Source organism: Vespa crabro, chromosome 3, assembly GCF_910589235.1.
Source record: "Vespa crabro chromosome 3, iyVesCrab1.2, whole genome shotgun sequence".
Taxonomy (NCBI): Eukaryota; Metazoa; Arthropoda; class Insecta; order Hymenoptera; family Vespidae; genus Vespa; species Vespa crabro.
Window position 1 is genome coordinate 8,924,595 of NC_060957.1, and position 18,363 is coordinate 8,942,957.

At 27.9% G+C, this 18,363-nt stretch overlaps 4 protein-coding genes across 8 annotated transcripts; 2 read left to right on the top strand and 2 right to left on the bottom strand.

The window, feature by feature from the left end:
- The first annotated feature begins 517 nt into the window (after positions 1 to 517).
- On the top strand, positions 518 to 6,926 carry LOC124422996 (alpha-tocopherol transfer protein-like). Of its 4 annotated transcripts, none has more exons than XM_046960194.1 (5): positions 518 to 668; positions 3,957 to 4,130; positions 4,243 to 4,796; positions 5,117 to 5,267; positions 5,842 to 6,926. In XM_046960194.1, the coding sequence occupies exons 2-5, from the start codon at positions 3,962 to 3,964 to the stop codon at positions 5,868 to 5,870; spliced, it is 903 nt and encodes a 300-aa protein (XP_046816150.1). In that variant the 5' UTR covers positions 518 to 668; positions 3,957 to 3,961; the 3' UTR covers positions 5,871 to 6,926. The 4 variants fall into 4 exon arrangements, with proteins under 4 accessions (XP_046816150.1, XP_046816149.1, XP_046816151.1 ...); XM_046960193.1 differs by lacking the exon at positions 518 to 668 and adding an exon at positions 1,407 to 1,558; XM_046960195.1 differs by lacking the exon at positions 518 to 668 and adding an exon at positions 2,175 to 2,270.
- Positions 6,048 to 9,952, bottom strand: LOC124422995 (alpha-tocopherol transfer protein-like). Its single transcript, XM_046960190.1, has 7 exons — positions 9,544 to 9,952; positions 8,852 to 9,180; positions 7,891 to 7,982; positions 7,537 to 7,782; positions 7,224 to 7,418; positions 6,931 to 7,099; positions 6,048 to 6,655 (listed from the first exon to the last, which is right to left on the bottom strand). The coding sequence occupies exons 2-7, from the start codon at positions 9,156 to 9,158 to the stop codon at positions 6,621 to 6,623; spliced, it is 1,044 nt and encodes a 347-aa protein (XP_046816146.1). The 5' UTR covers positions 9,159 to 9,180; positions 9,544 to 9,952; the 3' UTR covers positions 6,048 to 6,620.
- Positions 9,953 to 10,872: 920 nt separating this feature from the next.
- On the bottom strand, positions 10,873 to 13,622 carry LOC124422999 (retinaldehyde-binding protein 1). Its single transcript, XM_046960201.1, has 5 exons — positions 13,101 to 13,622; positions 11,767 to 12,107; positions 11,538 to 11,666; positions 11,184 to 11,418; positions 10,873 to 11,018 (listed from the first exon to the last, which is right to left on the bottom strand). The coding sequence occupies exons 1-5, from the start codon at positions 13,222 to 13,224 to the stop codon at positions 10,984 to 10,986; spliced, it is 864 nt and encodes a 287-aa protein (XP_046816157.1). The 5' UTR covers positions 13,225 to 13,622; the 3' UTR covers positions 10,873 to 10,983.
- Positions 13,623 to 15,025: 1,403 nt separating this feature from the next.
- LOC124422795 (transmembrane protein 18) lies at positions 15,026 to 17,815 on the top strand. Of its 2 annotated transcripts, none has more exons than XM_046959697.1 (6): positions 15,026 to 15,131; positions 15,315 to 15,632; positions 16,420 to 16,537; positions 16,606 to 16,660; positions 16,725 to 16,818; positions 16,967 to 17,815. In XM_046959697.1, the coding sequence occupies exons 2-6, from the start codon at positions 15,576 to 15,578 to the stop codon at positions 17,102 to 17,104; spliced, it is 462 nt and encodes a 153-aa protein (XP_046815653.1). In that variant the 5' UTR covers positions 15,026 to 15,131; positions 15,315 to 15,575; the 3' UTR covers positions 17,105 to 17,815. The 2 variants fall into 2 exon arrangements, with proteins under 2 accessions (XP_046815653.1, XP_046815655.1); XM_046959699.1 differs by having other exon boundaries at positions 15,037 to 15,131; positions 15,370 to 15,632.
- Positions 17,816 to 18,363: the final 548 nt, after the last annotated feature.

The following is an 18,363-nucleotide window of genomic DNA, read 5'->3' on the forward strand; positions in this document are numbered from 1 at the left end:
ATAGATTGTCATCATTCGTTAATATAACCGTATCTATTTGATTACATAATAAAATTAATTTAAAAGATAAAAGAATAGAAATATAAATATATATAGTTAATAATTATTATGCTTTGTTATAATTATATTATAAAAATTGTTGTTGCGAATATTTTATATTATTTAAAAAAAAAAAAAAATCAAATACGAATAAATAAAAATAGAAAATTTCTTACGAGACTATTATAGGCGTGATCGTATTGACTCAGAAAGAAAATATCAATATTTATGCACGCTTGTATTTCTATGTATATACATATATATACATATATACATAGGTAGATAAACGACAAGATTTTTAATTGCTCCAGTCTTGATCGAAAAAGTGGGGAGATATAATCGAATGTATCAGGGCGAAAAGCAATGAGCATTGCGTTGAAAAGTGGGGAGCCTTCAACGGAGGTCAAAGTTCAAACATAACAGATTAACCGGTTTTAGCTTATATAGAAGAACCGATGGCATTACTTCTTCATCGTTCATTTGTACGTGATATTTTGTATTGTACATATCGTCATTTTCATATTATTTGATTCGCAAACAATTTTGTTTTCATAATAAAAATTAGCTTACTTAGCGTATAAGCAAAAGAAGGAAAATTAAAAGAGAAAAAGACTTGTAATCATTAACCGGTGAGTGTGATAGTGTTCTTTTAAAATATATTATTATAAAAAAAAAATTCAAATCATCGTTATTTTGAAAATATTTAATCAAATCGTCTTTTCACATATCAAATGATGTAATTTATTTAATTGAAGACTTACCTTTTAGTGAAATATGATCTTTATTGTTCGATCATATTTTCTTTGTAAATATTATGTGATTACAATTACAAATCGATAATATATGTATATGTATGTATTTTTCTATTATATTTTTGACAAACATTCGGATGAAATTGTTCGATCGTACGAGACGTATTGTATCAATCGAGCTTCATATTCATGTGTTACTAATAAATCACGTTGGTATATATGTATGTTTAATATCGAATCCTCGTGATAAAAGTACATGACGCATATATCTTCCGTAAAACATTACTATGCTGAATTCACGGTCTAACTACTTCACCATATTCTTTTAACTCGATCAACTCTCTCTCTCTCTCTTTCTCTCTATCTATTATTTTATATTTCTCTTCCTGGTTCATCGTTGTGAAAAGTAACATGAGGATCAAAAAGATCGCATTATAAAACAAATATATTTTTGTTTATTTGATTAACATATGTGCAACTGTTGATTAACCGCAAAATATAAATTATATTGTATCACGTACCTCCCGTCGGAAAAGCATCGGAGATATTCGGGAGTCCTCCACTCATAGCCTTCGTTCATATAAGAGTGGGACTGCCAACCGGTATCCTCTGCATTTTCGTTAACTTTTCGGTACAGCGAGGACGTACATTTCTACAATATAATTAAGTGTTTCGATTGTTCAACAAACGTACTTGTGTCTTGAATAATATTTTTATTATCATAACGTGTTGACGTGTTCCATAGAACAGTATGGCTTTAGAAAAAAGTAAGTAAATATATATTTGCTTAGAATAAAGAATAAACTTTCGACGTAATTTTTTAATCATGTCGTTTTTCGTTTTTTTTTTTTTTTATTTTTTTTTATTAGAATGTAATCACGAATAGCAAAGATTTCATCCTGTTATTACAATTCTCTTTCATTAATATCTCAATATTACAATTTTTTAATTATTATGTTAATATTATATTATGATATTTATTTGAGAGATTAATTTTAATAAACTTAATTATGATATTTTATCGTGACTACATCAAAAGTTTCGTGATTTGTTAATTTCTTTGAAATTTATGTAAAAATTATTATTGTAAAATTAAAATGCGATATAACATCTCAATATATTTTATGATCTCATGATTATTTTCCGCTTAGTAACTTTATTTTGAAATATTCTATACCTATTAATTTCAAAAATAAAAATGAATACTCTTGTTACGTAATGATATTAATGATGCTAAATGAATCAACACGCCGTATGATAAATTTATTAAAATTATTTAACGAAATTCGGCATTAATAATCGAGTATTGAAAACTTAAGTTTATTATAACGTGTGCTCGATGGCGTTGCTATCGGCGCTTTTACAATTTTACTTCCATTCCGGATACATTAATATATAGAAACGTTCATTCTTTGCCACGTGAGAATTGTACGAGGACGATATCTGTCAGTAGCTTCTCGGCCTTTCTACTGTTAGAACGTGAGTAAGTCGTTTGAATTCGCGTTTCTATTTGAGTTTATATATTTTCAGTGTACGTATTATATATTTCTCTTTCCTCCTTACGATTGATATTCTTCGAATTATTAAATGTTCATCGATTAATATAATGATAAAGAACAACAACCAAGGTAAATAAATATCTTGATATACATTAATACAATGTAGGTAATAAATACAATGTAGATTAAAACGTTCCGAATATAAAGTAAATTTACGATAAAATAAGAAAAGTTATTTTTTATTAATAATTATTTATATATCACGTCGAGATGTATTAAAGTGAAATACTCAAAAAAAATCAAATTTTATATAGAAATCAAATACGAGTTTAAAAGATAGAAAACTAACGCGTACACGTACTTACATATACATCTTAACAGAAGAACACCGATAAAGTCCTCCTGACCGACATTCCTTTCACCACTTAAGTATATTTCCATACAGCTCACGTAGAGCTTCGCATACTTTCAAACGACTCGTTTGGCATCATTCTCGAAAGCGAAGGCTCATCCAAAAATGTTCAACGAAGAGGTTCACCTCGAATCGAGAAAAACCGGCTTCTTTGAACTCACTATCTTTTACCTGGCCATGATAATATCAAATGAAAAGTTGATCTACTTGAGAAAAAACATTCTTGAAATAACGAGTATATAATATCGTTCGAACGTTCGTGACATTTTCGTGATTATTCGTAGCCCATTACCTTTTAAATTCTCGTTACAAGACCGGATTGTTTACTTGAGAAACAGAGACAAGTAAAAATGAATGTCCACCTCTCATTGGTGAATCCATCGGACATATATATGTATGCATATGCATATATATACTCTCTCTCTCTCCCTCTCCTTTTCTCTCTCTCTCTCTCTCTCTCTCTCTCTCTCTCTTTATTTTTTTATTCTTTATATCTTTTTTTCGACAGAACATAAATAATTATCTCGACTCTTAATTATATACAAATAGTATATGTATGCAAATATAAGATTAAAGTAGATTTACCTTACGATATTGTGCTTTTTTTGGTTGAATATAAACAGAGATGATTATTCACTTTTCTTATGTCGCAATTGGATTTCTATTCGTTTTTTCTTGGATTATAATAGGAAAAATAACAAAAGCTGATTACCGTAATTATCAGTTGTGTCGAATCAGCAACCTTGATCCTTGAGTAACAGCTATCATTTCTTTTTTATTTTTCTTCTTTTGCTATTCATTGTTTAATATTATTTCCTGCTCTCTTTTTTTACTTTATTATATCTTACCGTCTTGAAGACTTTGATTAATTACGGCGATTATTCAATTTAAATGTATGTACATGCGTATTTTTCTTATTATAAGTAACAAAGTATAACGATACAGTGTTGGGTTATTTTGTCTTCAAGGAGAAAATATGTCGAAGATGATTTGCATTTTCTGAGTTTTCCCGTGATATGAAGATTGACAAATAGAAGGAAAATTGTTTGATAATATGGTTAGATTCATTCTAATCTATAATTTGATTACCAAACAATGTTGGCGCATGTAAAAGTTTGTTATCTTAAATACAGTTAATTACTTTAGCCAATGTCCCTATGTAATTCGAATGAAAGATCTTCTTAGGCTTAATAATTCATGTGAAATTATTTGTCGATAAAAAAAATCTCGATATTCTTCGAAATTGTTTTTCAGACGTGATGCTTACTACTATGAATAAATTGCCGGCTATTAAGCTCGGCGAATTCACTTTAGAATTCGAGTTTGGACCACTCAGCCCGGAATTGCAAGAAGTTGCTAGAAAAGAACTCAGAGAAACATCGGAACTTCAAAAGGAATCCATGGAAAGATTTAAAGAATTATTGAAAGGTATTATCGATTTGAATAATATATCTTCAAACATATGACATCTTAGTATTTTAAAATTCAATCTATTTTTCTTCGTTTCTTTTAAAAATTAAAAAAAAAATTTTTTTTTTAGCCGAAACTGATTTAAAGTGTCCCTTGGATAACGATGCCTGGCTCATTAGATTCCTTAGGCCTTGTAAATATTACCCTGATTCTGCTACAAAACTAGTGAAGAATTATTACAATTTCAAGATTAAACATGCAGCCATCTACGATAACTTGAAGCCAACCAATGAGAAAAATATCTTCGAACAAAACATTCTGACAGTTTTACCGAATCGAGATCAATACGGCAGAAGAATATTAATTGTCCAACTTGGAAAGAAATGGAAACACAACAAATGCAGTCTCGATGAGATCTACAAAGGTTGCGTGCTCTACCTGGAAGCGGCTATGTTAGAACCAACTACACAAGTTGCCGGTGCTGTCGTTATTTTCGATATGGACGGTCTCTCTTTACAACAGACGTGGCAATTTACTCCACCGTTTGCGAAAAGATTGGTTGATTTACTTCAAGATGCCATGCCATTGAGAATAAAAAATCTTCACATTATTAATCAGCCATATATTTTCAATATGGTCTTTGCCCTCTTTAAACCATTTCTCAGGGAAAAATTGAAAAGCAGAGTGAGTTGTGTATATATACGAGTATAATATATTTATATATATATATTTCTTATTTTTCTTTTTAACTAGTAATTTTTTTTTAACAGCATATATATTATTATATCTATGAAACGATACGAGATACATACTTAAACTTGTAATAGTCTGTTGCCTATTATCATACAAATAGCCTATAAATAGCCCTAAGCTATTTTAAAATAATTATTTTATTTATGTATTTTATTTTACCAATCGATTAAACGTTCCAATATACTATTTATCTCTTCGATAAATTTCATTGTTCACGAAATTGTTTATTTTTGTTTTGCTTTTTATTCCAGATAATCTTTCATGGTACTGATCGTAAATCTTTACATCAGTATATACAACCAAAATGTTTGCCTGAATGTTACGGTGGCACTTTACAGCTTCCTCTAGTTTCGGGACCTCAATGGTTAGAGCTTTTATCATTGTGTGACAAAGAGTACGAAGGTGAGTAGAATAAATTTGAAATTAAAATTGCAAACTTTTTCCGTTTTTTTTTTAAATTCCAAGCTAGCCGAATAGCATAACTTATTTAAATATGACGAAATAATTCGATAATAAACGTAGCTTATTTAAATATGACGAAATAATTCGATAATAAACGTTGACTTGGTAATATTGTTACTCATAAATTTATAAAAGGTCTCGTTTGAAACTGATAATTTTGAATATGCAACTCATGTAACGTTATTGTTACATAAGTTTGCAAAGAAAAAACAGAACAGATTTTTTGCAGAGTTAATGCTAATTTGCGTGCTTCGTTAAAAAAGAAAAAAAAATATTATGAAATATATCAGGCACACAAAAAATATTATAAAACATAAATTTTTTTATTTATAATGTTTAACTAATTTTTGATGAAATAATTTTTTAATGCAAATTAAATTCAGCCTTGTCTTTTTTCTTTCCTTTTTTTTGTTAATTAAAATTTCAAAAGATAAATTATATTATTATGTTTACATTTTTGCTAAATCATACAATTGATCACTTTTTAATCATAATTTCTTTTCTTCTTTTCCAGCTATAAACTCGTATGGATACAACAAGTAACACAATCCACGAATCTCAGAAAAGATAATAAGAAAAGAAAGATTTGTATAAAGAGAAAGAAGTATCGGATCCGAAGTCGTCTTTGGCGATGACTTTCGATCGACAATGACGGCTGTGAAAATCACAGTTACATGATTTTCATCGATGTCATTATCCACAAAGAGAGTAATAAGTGTCTTATTTATAATTTTAATTTTTTTTTTATTTTCTCTATACTCACCTTTCCTTTTTGTTAGATCATTCACTAATGTTACACTTCGTTTATATCATGTTATAAAACGATTTGATTGTGCGTTCATCAAAATATAAGATCACTTTTTATATAACAACAATAACTTTTTTGGTGTACAAACCGCAGTTAGTCATTACCATTGCAAAGTTTCTGATAATAGAGAAATCGGCAAGTCCGTTTATCGCTTATCACAAAAATTATTATTTCCTGTATATGCAATGTCGTCGTTCTTTATTCTTTGATAAATTACAGATAATAAGACTTTTATCGAAAAAGAATATATAAATCATAATTTGACTACAAATTAATATTCCTTTTTATAATTGGTGAATTAATTAATAAATCAAACTTTAAAGATTGTTGTGTAATATAAAACATTAAAAAAAAAAGAACAAAAAACAAAGAAATTATATGCATAAAATAATTTCGATGAACATATCTCATTAAAACATTTTACGTAGCATTAAAATGATACGACAAAAATGAAAATGAACGTTTATATTAATTAACATGTCTTCTCATTTCTTGTTAATGTATCCGTACTTAAGAGAATCTGTAAAAAAAGAAAAGATTTATTGTTCCGTTAGAAGAAGTATCAGTAAAGTCATTATGACGAGAATGATAATTCTTTTTAATAATTAACGTCTAATTCTAATAATCCTATTATACTATTTAATTACGAATGGAAATACACATTGTCAATTTTAAAACGTAATCGAAAATATCTGAAATGCGATATATCCGTAGGATTTAAGCCAAAATATTGAAAAGAAGATGATGTTGCTATGTTTTTGTTTATATATAAACTAATGAAAAAAATTCAATTACTTTCGAATTCTTCTTGCCAGTGATAGAAGTAATTCCAGATATCTTCACCGATAGGACTTTCAGACATTTCCAAACCGCCGTACTCTTTAGGCAACGCTTTTCTACCTATCATATTTATCAGCTTTTCTCTATTTGTCCCGTGAAAGTGAACCCTTTTATAGAATTTTTCCTTAACAAAAAAATTTGTTACACAAAATCAAAAAAAGTTCGTAAGGATATTTCCTCTTTTCAATTAATTCGTTTATTTTTCTTTTTCTTTTTTTCTTATATTTTTTTTTGCTCCTTTTTTTTACCGACAAAAAAGGTTTGAAGATAGTAAAGATGACATTGGCTATGAAAGGCTGATTGATAATATGAATATTCTTCAGGCGACAAGGCAAACACGTTTGAATCCATTCCGTCATCATAGCTGCAAATTTTGGTGTGATGTAAGGCACGTGACTGAATGGTAAATTTTTCCCGTCGATGATAATTTGTACACCGGCGATCTGAAAAAAATATAGACGATCAGATGGATCTGTGAAACGTATAACAAACATGACAGTTACAGATGGATCTGTGAGATATATAACAAGTAGGTAAGAGAAAACGTTTAAAGGCATCTACCTGTGTTGCGGGTTCCTTAATAACAACTTCCAACATAATCATTAAGCATTTTAATAAGTCGTAGGGATTATGTTCCTTTGGTTTCCATTTTGCTCCACCGTATATAAGCAGAAGTCTACTACCGTCAATACATTCTATCGGAAGAGGTATCAAAAGATTCGCACAAAAACAATACTTCATATTCATTGGTGTTAAGTTCTCGACCATGTACGGGTAATTTAAACGAAATTTATAATATCTTTGTATCTATATTGAAGGATAAAACGAATAAGGTAAAATTAGAAAAGAAATGAGAAAATAATCAAAAAACTTGTATTTAAGGATTTAACTTACTGGTTAAACAAGTAAACTTACCAAGTGAAACGCACTAATTGGATACCACTTACATGGTCGTAAAAATATCGTAAAGAATTCGTCATGATCCGGTAGGAATAAGTCGCTATCTCCTAAATAAGTATAGTTTCTAAGAAATGAGTCTATTTTCTTTTAATTTGTTCTTCCAACCTTCTCATTTAGTTGTTTGTTTAATTATTATTACTAATCATACTTTAATAAACGATTAAACCTGTTGATTAATTTCTATGACGATCCTTAAATAAAATTTATTATATAGTACGAAAAATGAAGGTATATATTAAGAGAAAAAAATGACCTCTTATCATTGTGTTATGTTAAGTTTGATTATTCTAAAATTATATCAGCTTTTTCTCGAAATAGATAAGAATCAAATAAAAATTTCAAACACTTTCTGTATGTGTAAAATGCAAGAGAATGAAAAGACTTGAATCAGATATAATCGAATTGACGGAAGATAACGAACACATACGCTCATTGGAAGAATTTATCGGTTATTTTTTCATTTCTTTGAATTTTTTTTTTTATCTCATGCTAGACTGTTTACTTTGTTTGTTTTATCTATCTAATGTCTGATTTTTGCATAACATATGAAGAGATGCGTGACTTCGATTAAAGAAATAATATTCTCTTTTATCTATCATTCATTGTCCATTTCGATATGCTATGATTAATCTAAAGTAATTATTCTATACTAAAGATTATAATATAGAATAATTAATCTAATTATTGTTATTTTTATACATTGTGTATACTATATATAGAGTTAATATCTTTCGTTTCAGAGAAACTTTCATTTTCGAAATTTTAATATAATTAATGTTCTTTAATAAAATTAATGAACATGCATTATAATAGCCAACTGTAAAATGTTTCTGATAATTTTCGTCATTATATAAATAATATTAAAGAGAAGATAATCTTTTACCGAATGAAAAATAAAAATAAAACATTGTGATACCTTTTACTAATTCCCTGATAGTTTTCAGGGCTTCAGCAACTACTTCTGGTGTTTCACGAAGTTCCTTCCGAGCCTTTTCTATAAATTCATCATCGATGGTCATTCGGGGCTTCAGTTCTTTTCCATAGACGTTTAAATATGGCGCAAACTTTAGTTTATTTTGATTTATCATAAATTCTTTTTTACTTGATTCATTTGATAAAATTTCCTCGCGAAATTCACTTTTAGTCTCGGAGAGAAATTCGTCACAAAGTTCTTTGCTTGACTCATCTTTTTCTTTCGTTGAATACGACGTTGATTCTTCCATTATTGTTCTATATACGATTTATCTGACGATACAAATAAATAAATAAATAAAAAATATATATATCTGTTAAATAAAATATATGTATCTGTATTATCAAATTTTCCTTATCTTAAAATTTTTTATCTGATGTATTACGTAAAACTGACATACTTGTGGAAATTTAATCTTTATCCTTTAACTTTCTTTGATATTAATTCGAAACATCGTATCTATGATAAATATTTATTTTCTATGTTTATAATTTATTTTGAATAAACATCATTAAATCAATTTTCAATTTGACGATATATGATATTTGATATTTTAAATATTCTATTTTCATTTTACGAGATAAAAACAATTAAATTAACAATAAATTATAACAATTAAATTAATTATTTCTCACCGAAATATAATGATGTTATCTTTATAATTTTTATCAACAAACATAAAAGTCGTTTCGTCGAGTAGATCTGATTTTCTTAACGTTCACTAATAATACACGAGAGAAATCAAACAACCGACTGTGTATCTCTTATGTATCTAACCAAGAGACTTTCTAATCACTCTGGGTAGGGATATAAAATAACAAAAACAGGAAGACAAGATGAAGTACGTCTCAAATACGAAGTTAGACTGAGTGATGAATCTCCTACTTCTTTTTATTAATTCTACATAAAGTGTAAATCGTAAGGTAACTTACATGAATATATAAATCAACGTTATTTAAAATAAGGTCTAAATGTCAAGTACAGTCAATGACTAGACATTATTCCTAGCATATATATGTATTGTGATTTCATTACAAATACTTCGTTTAAATATTTATAATCTTCTGCTATAAAAATATAAAAAATAGATATAAATATTTAAAATTCAATTGTCATCTAAATATTTTCCCAAACAAATATATACGTGTATTTTCCTTTTGTCTCTATATTTGTTTCTATAGAAGCCATATCTATAAAATATATCTCATGATAATAATCGGTAATAGAAATTCGTATTTTTTTCTTGTTTTTTATTTATTCAAAGGACCACAGATGTGGACTCTGTCGTTCAATCGCAAATAAATTGTCATTCATGAGAATAACATTCGCCCGAATTTTATCTTTTGTCCAGAAACAAAATATATTTATTTTCATAATTTTATTTCTTTTAAAAATAAAAGTAGTATTCTTCATAATTCGTTATATTTTAAATTAAAAAGTAACTTCGTTGATTATTTCCATTAATTTGCAAGTCAAAAGGACAGTTCATGTACCTTATTATGCATCGTAGAAAAAGTGCAAGTCATGAGAAAGTTCATAGAGCATTTATTCATCATATAACAATTGGAGATTTATAAAATAGAATATTCTAAAATAGATCTATAAAATAGAATATGTTTCTATATTGGTAAAAATATATATTATATATTATATATAAATCAGTATAGATTTCCTACGATAATGAATTATGCTTGAACTATATATGTATAGAACTTATGTATATTTGTATATGTGTATATGTATATAATATGTACATATACATGTGCAACAATATTTATATATTAGGTAAATCTATATTTGCGAGGCGATTACGTTTAATAAAATGCATACATATATATATATATATATATATATATATATACGCATACTGAGAAAGTATTTAAAAAAAAAAAGAACTTGATTAAATAAATATGTCATATATATAAAATATAAAATATGCAATTCGAATAAAATTCAGAGTGAGATATATAATCTTTAACATTTATTTTTTAATTAACAACGATTAATAAAAAAAAATATTCCAGACTTGATTTTGTTTGAGAAAAAGAAAATGAATACCCTATAGGAGATTGAGATTATTCATTTTTACGGTACCCATATGAATTCCATTCTGAAAAATAAAATGTAAAAATATAATTAATCGAAGAAAAATTTTAAATAAAATTGATTAGAAAATGGTTTATGAATATACTCATCCTATAATGATAAACATCGTGAGTTATATACATAAACGAAAACACATGTTATTTTCACGTTTAGTTAATAAAGCTATTACCTTTTATTCTATCTTCGTATTGAAGAATTGTCGGATACCAATCGGCGCTGGTATAATCGATTTCAGGTAATTCACCACCATAATTTTTTGGTAAGTGACTAGATGCAATGTAATTATGCAATGAGGACATTTTCGTACCATGGAAAAATATACGTTTTTTTAATTTTTCACGAACGAAAGGTTTAAACATTTGCCAGACCATATTGAAGAGAAACGGCTGTTTTACGATATGAATCTAAGGCATTAATAATGACGTAAATTGTTATTAATTTTTCCTAAGAATTTACAAACGGCTAAATAATAACGTTACGAAAACGATGTATCTATTTGAATTATTTATGATTATATTCTAACCTCCTTCAATCGGAACGGTAAGGCATCTTGAATAAAAGTTAGAAGTCTTATATTAAAAGATGGTGTCAAACCCATCACTTGTTTCATCGAGAGACCATCGAAATCCATTATTACGATGGAACCGCGTACCTGTAGAAAGAACGAAATTTTATTATTCTAGTTTATTGAGAAACAAAAGACAAAAAATAGAAAACAAAGAAAGAAAAAATATAAATAACCGTGATCATACTTGTGTTTCAGGTTCGAACATAGCGGCCTCATGGACGATATAAAGCAATCGAAATAATTGATCGGCACTGACTTTCGAAGGATCCCAATATTTGTTGATATTAAGTATCAATACCCTTCGTCTTTTTTCATCTCTATTTTTGAGCACATTGACGACATTGTGCTCGAGAAAAGATTTCTTTTCATCGGAAGGTATTAAATTGTCCAAAAGAGCAGCTTGCTTTTGTTTAAAGTCAGCGATTCTCTTTATCAATTCGTAAGCACTTTGTGGATAAAATTTACATGGTCGAAGAAAGATTATAAGGAATTCGTCATCCGTTCTAAAGTATAATTTTTTATCCTCTGAGAATAAGAATTGAAATTTTGTAAGAATCAAAAGGAACGACTACGCTTGGCTATGCTTCAATTACAGAGGATGTAAAATAGCATTGCGTGATTGAAAATGTTTCCTTAATCGTTTGTAAATTACCCCGATCAATTTGATTAGAGGAAATTTTCAAAAAAAAAATTAGCTTCGTCCGTTATCAAACGAATTCAAGAAAAGGAACGATAATAAAAAAAAAAAAGAAAAAATACAATTCTATAAAATTGATAAATTATATTTAATTTTATAATAATAACACTAACATTTATTGTTTAAGAGTATCGGACATATAGTATGCTCTTATACTGTTAATTGTCAATAAATCCTGATGTTTAAAAATTGATTTCATCAAACAAATCAACCAACTGTTATCAGTTTTCTACATCAAGATCGTCGATTAAAGATTAATTAATTGTCTTATCACAATGCAAGATAGTATAAAAAAAATTCTGTTTTTCCGTGTTATATATAGATATTAATTAGACAAAAATTTTTATTAATCCACATGATCATTTTCATAATCGTGTCCTTTCTGATAAATATTTTCCTTTATGAAGAATCGAAAAATTTCTTATAATAAAAAAAATATCTTACAAGTACGATCCGAGTTATAATAAGACGAGAAAAAAAAAATACAATGATAACGCTCTTATCTCGGACATTTGTGATCCCCTCATTTCCGAACGTATCAAGTGTTGCCTGTTTTAATCTTTGATATGTGGACCATGTGAAAACATTTGTTTTCTACAATTCGATTTCGTTTAAGATCACGGATTGAGTAAATATTTATGCCCGAACGAATTGTATACAATAACGAATCTTTTAATAGACTCTATTTTTAAAACAAAGATACCTTATGTTTTAATCATATTTCCAAATATTAATAATTTTTAATTCATACATGAATAGAAAACTATGAATGAAAAATTAAAAATTAAAAATTAAAAATTAAAAATTAAAATATATTTCACCTTCGATATACTTTCTCAAAGTCTCGATACCATCTTTCACATTTTCCTCGGTTTCTCTGAGTTCTTTTACTGCGAGAGCTTTGGTATCCGAATCGATAGGGTATTCTTCTAATTCGAAGGACATTCTTCAAGAGTCTTTTCTTTCTCTTCGAAATAAAAACAATCGTCAAACTCTTTGTTATTTTCTTTATCTCTCTCTCTCTCTCTCCCTCTCTCTCTTTCTCTCTTTTTTTCTCTTTTTTTCTCTCTTTTCTCTCGAGCCACAAAAATTCAACGATATCAATATCCCTTAATAGATTGTAGAAGAAATGGGAAAGAACACACCTCACACAAGAACGAGCACGATATATCTGGCTCGATATATCTTTACATGAGGAGAAGGAAGCCTCTTCTTGTGTCCACCAACATGATATAATCTTTGACCGTTCAAAGTCCAAACGACAAACTTACGATTTGATGCGACAACATCATTACTCGTGATTATTGTTAATGTTTTTCACATTATTAATTCTTACTGACGGCTCCAAACATTGATGACTGATCTTCATTCCTCTTTCTCATTCTTCATTTATAATACAATGAGATCATGTCATTATTATCATTATTGTCTTTGTATAAATTTTAATCATTATATATGCAAATAAATATAAAAAAACTCAACTAAACTTCACTCTTATTTTTTATAAGATGTCTCTTTCCTTTTGTCTCTCTCACTCTCTTTCTCACTCTCTCTCTCTCTCTCTCTCTCTCTCTCTCTCTCTCTGTCATTTCTTTGTTCCTTCAATCAGCCTTGTTCTTGTAAGACATTGAGAAATATGACGTTAAAAATGGTATTGAACGCTTTTCATTGATCAATTCAAATAAAGTTCTCAGACGATCTTTTATTTTTATTTGTACGTTAATGAATGAAAGAAAACAATGAAAGAGTCTGCATTATATCGATCGATTTTTAACCGTTCAATTTGTTTGATTATCTTTAAATTCATATTTATAATATGAATAATTAAAAATGATTATAGATGCATTTTTTAGATAATAAAAAAATCTATAGAACTTTGAATTTATACACAAATATATATATATATATATATATATATATATATATATATATATATATATATATTATCTTTTTATCTTTCTTTCTTTTTTTTTTTTTATTTCATATAGTGCAAATCAAATGAGTAATAGGATAATGAAAAGAAATGAATCAATGGATACAAAGTACACGAATTTTAATGATACATATATAGTATTAAATGATAACAATTAATAAGACAAAAACTGAATTCAATTTTCAATGTTTGAAAGATAATTAATGATAAGTATTATTAGCTTCGTAAAAAAATAATACTTTATTGGTCTTTATTATACGTGATATTTAAAATAATGGATTTATAATTATTCATTTTGTTTGTAGATAAAAAAAAGGAATGAAAAACATTACATTAGAGTAAACATGAAACTCGTAAAAAAAAAAAGAAAAAAAAAGAAAAGAAAAAAAAAGAAAAAAAAAGAAAAGAAAAAAAAAGAAAAAAAAAAGAAAAACATTCGAATTATGCGCCTCACTGGATAGTATCGCGGTACGATGCATCATTCATTTAAATCCTCAATCGTATCGTGCTCATATTCCAATTCCATTTATTTTATCAAAGATATTTTTAACAGAAAACAGTGATGTGTTGTAATAACATGTTATAAAAGTTTATATATAAAACAAGATCTGAACTCTTTCAATTTTTATCTCTTTCTAACGAGGAATGAGATATATAGACGAATTCACGTTGTATTTAGCTGACAATGTAATTGATAACAACGTTAACTGTAATACCGATAAGTAAATATAGTTCGTATAATAACCGTAGGAGGACAGTGTATGTCCGGCGGGAAATTTAACGACCGTTGTTGACGATCACCGAGGTTTCTCGAAGATTACCGAAGTGCTCCGATATTGTAAGTAAAAAAGAGTATGCGTGTCCTCCTATCGCGTGCCATCGTCGTAGGCTCATAGCCAATACAGGCAACGTCAGTAATGTAAGCGTCATTTTATCCTCATTTTTGCGATTCATACCGATTATATATGTAAAGATAAAACGTTCTTACTTCTTCCATTATTGAATTAACTTCAGTATATACCTTTTTTTTTACCTCTTTTTAAAACGTTCGTGTCTATCTGCCTCTCTCTCTCTCTCTCTCTCTCTCTCAATGTGCATTTAGCGTTAAGTCATTTATATGTAAGTACACATAATCCGTCCGTCTTTTCTGTGCATAGCACATACATTTGGATGGTTTGAACGGGTGTTAGGGGATAACAAAAAAAAAAGGGAAAGAAGAAGTAGGGGTAGAGGTGGAAAAGGGAGAGGAGGAGAAGGAGGAGGTAATAGTCGAATAGGAGGAGAAGGAGGTGGAGGATAAACGTGTAATTTTGCGAATGTGCGCCTTTCTCTTCTTTGCGGTACAAATAATCCGTGAAAAACGATGTCAGATCCCATAGCCACAGACATGATCGACGGAATCTGGCCATTTTTAAAGAGCGTAAGTTTATTTGTATCCACTTTCACTCGTTATTTTCTCTCTCCCTCTTCCTCCCTCCCTCTCCTCCCCCTCACTCTCTCTCTCTCTCTCTCTCTCTCTCTCGCCTTCGCGCTTCTCGAAAGCGAAAGGCGATCACGCTGATGTTTACTTTATAAATTCTCTTATTACTCTCCCACCCTTTAACTTCTTGATATTTTCTTTTTCCCCCAATCGTCATCTTCATTGTCGTCATCATTTTTATAATTCTTATCATCGTTATCATTATTTTTATCGATCGTTACACTTATTGTCAACGTATTTTCTCAGTCTTCCGATCGTCGTAATGTTTTATGATCAATTTAATTATAGATATGCATTAATATGTCGTAATTCACCCGTCAATATAATTTATTATAATTCTATTATCTTTCGTTGTTCTAACAATAAGGCATCAATTATATATTGAAATCATGTTATAATTATATATTATATATATATATATATAAAAACCGACTTTGATATCACGACCGTTTTAATTTGAAATATATCTTATTTTTACATGGATGTCCTCTTTTCTTTTATCCCTTTTGTTTTATTCTGCTAATAATTTTTTATGCTCATTAAAAATATTAGAAAATTCATGAACGAATCATATTCCACTAATTTCATAATACTTTAATGTTAACATTTTTATGTTTGTGATAATTGTTTCAACCTATTTTCTTTTTATTAATTATCAATTTATTGAATAAAAATGTACTTTGTTAATACATATATACTTTTGTATCGACAACTGTTTATGTTACAGATCGATTGGAGAGATCCATGGCTGGCTTTGTTATTAACTTTTCATATTGCTGTTACAATGACAGCTCTGATGACACGAAATCATGCTAATTTTCAAATCATTTTATTCCTTGTATTATGTGAGTAGATAGTCTTTATTTATATACATATATCTGTGTCAATGTGTTACTATTGGTCATGTTTTTAGTACTTCTTGTTTACTTTACTGAAACCATCAATGAAGTGGCTGCAACAAATTGGATGTAAGCATTAAATTGTTAACTGTGATAAGACATCATTTGTGTTTCATATTATATATTCTTATAGGGTTTTCTCAAGGCAACAGTACTTTGATTCTAAAGGATTATTTATATCAATAGTTTTCTCTACACCTATTTTGATGAATTGCATGATCATGGTGGTAAGTGAAATCAATAATTTTTCCTTTTTACCAATAATTTTTACTTTACTATCTTAAAGGTATTTACTCTTGATTTTCAAAATAGTCTTGTCAATGTCGAATAATCAGCTTTATATATTTATTCTTTTAAATTGTTATAATGTTGTAGGCCAGTTGGCTATATCAATCCAGTCAATTAATGACAAGTTTAAAAAGAGCACAGTTGAGACAACAGGCAAAAAATCGGCAATCCAATGGTGATTTGTCAAATGCAAATGATAATGCAAATCGACAGAAACAAGAATAAAACCGATAACATCTAGTCAAGCAATGAAATATGATTATAAGTATATGCATTAAGCATCATTATAAGACAAAAAAAAAAAGAAAATAGAAATAAGTGATAGACTTAAAAATAGATAGAACTCTGCATTTTCATGTAATCCTTTAAATATGAAAAGTGCCCTGGAGATGTAATTCTTTCTTAGCTATTGCCAATTAATTGGGATTGCAATTTATACTAATATTGCCTAGTCAATATAATGATGACTTGTATTTTCAGACTTTCAGTATTGTGGAAGAATAATTTGAATATATTAAAAAGAAACATACTATACAAGTGAAAAGTAAATCAAGTACGTAAGAGCAGAATTGGAGATTATGATAAAACTTAGATAATATGAAAAGTCTCAGTTTGTAGATCGGTCCAAACTAATGACATTATTTTATATTAAAGTACATTCCTACAGCTTTCTCCCCTTTTCTTATCAATTAATTTATCATAAAATATTAATAATAAGACAAAGTGTTCTTAATGCAAAATCATGTACTTATTACAGCAACCAAAATATCGCTTTTAATGCAAAAATATGCAAGTCTAAAAATAAAGGCATAATTAGATTATTACAAATTATGTAATAAAGTATGTGTGCATTTTGTGTACCTGTGTGTGAGAAATCATGTTAAAATGTACGTATGCTTTACGAATGTGTGAATAAATGCTTTTGAAATCAAAAAATTCAAACATTTATTTCAATATAAATCAGATAATGAAAAATGAAAATCTGATAATTGTTTTGGCTTTTTTGATTTGTATATTAATATAAATTAAAATTCATTATTTTATCCACGTTAAATATTAAACAAACTATATTAGATAGTGGTGAAATGTTTATTTGTATAATTTTAGACTACATGATTTTTCCATATTGTATTATCGCTTAATCAATAAAAAGAAATCTTGTTAGCATAAATAGATATATGTATCTCGTAACAAGAGTTACGGCATTTTTAAGATTTCGTATAATCAATACGACTTTTTTCGTCGTAATATAAATGCTAATAATAATAATAATATTAGTAAATAAATAAATATATTAAAACAATTACTAAATTATCTCTTTTTCTCAATCATTCTTTACTTATTAAATAATTTACATAACACTAACATTATAAAAGAGGACAAAATATATCCAGAGAAATGCTCAATTTTATTTTTGTATTTCGCCCGATAAATGTTCAATTAAATTGTAAAAAACTTTTCAATTTAATTTATCATCGAGGAGT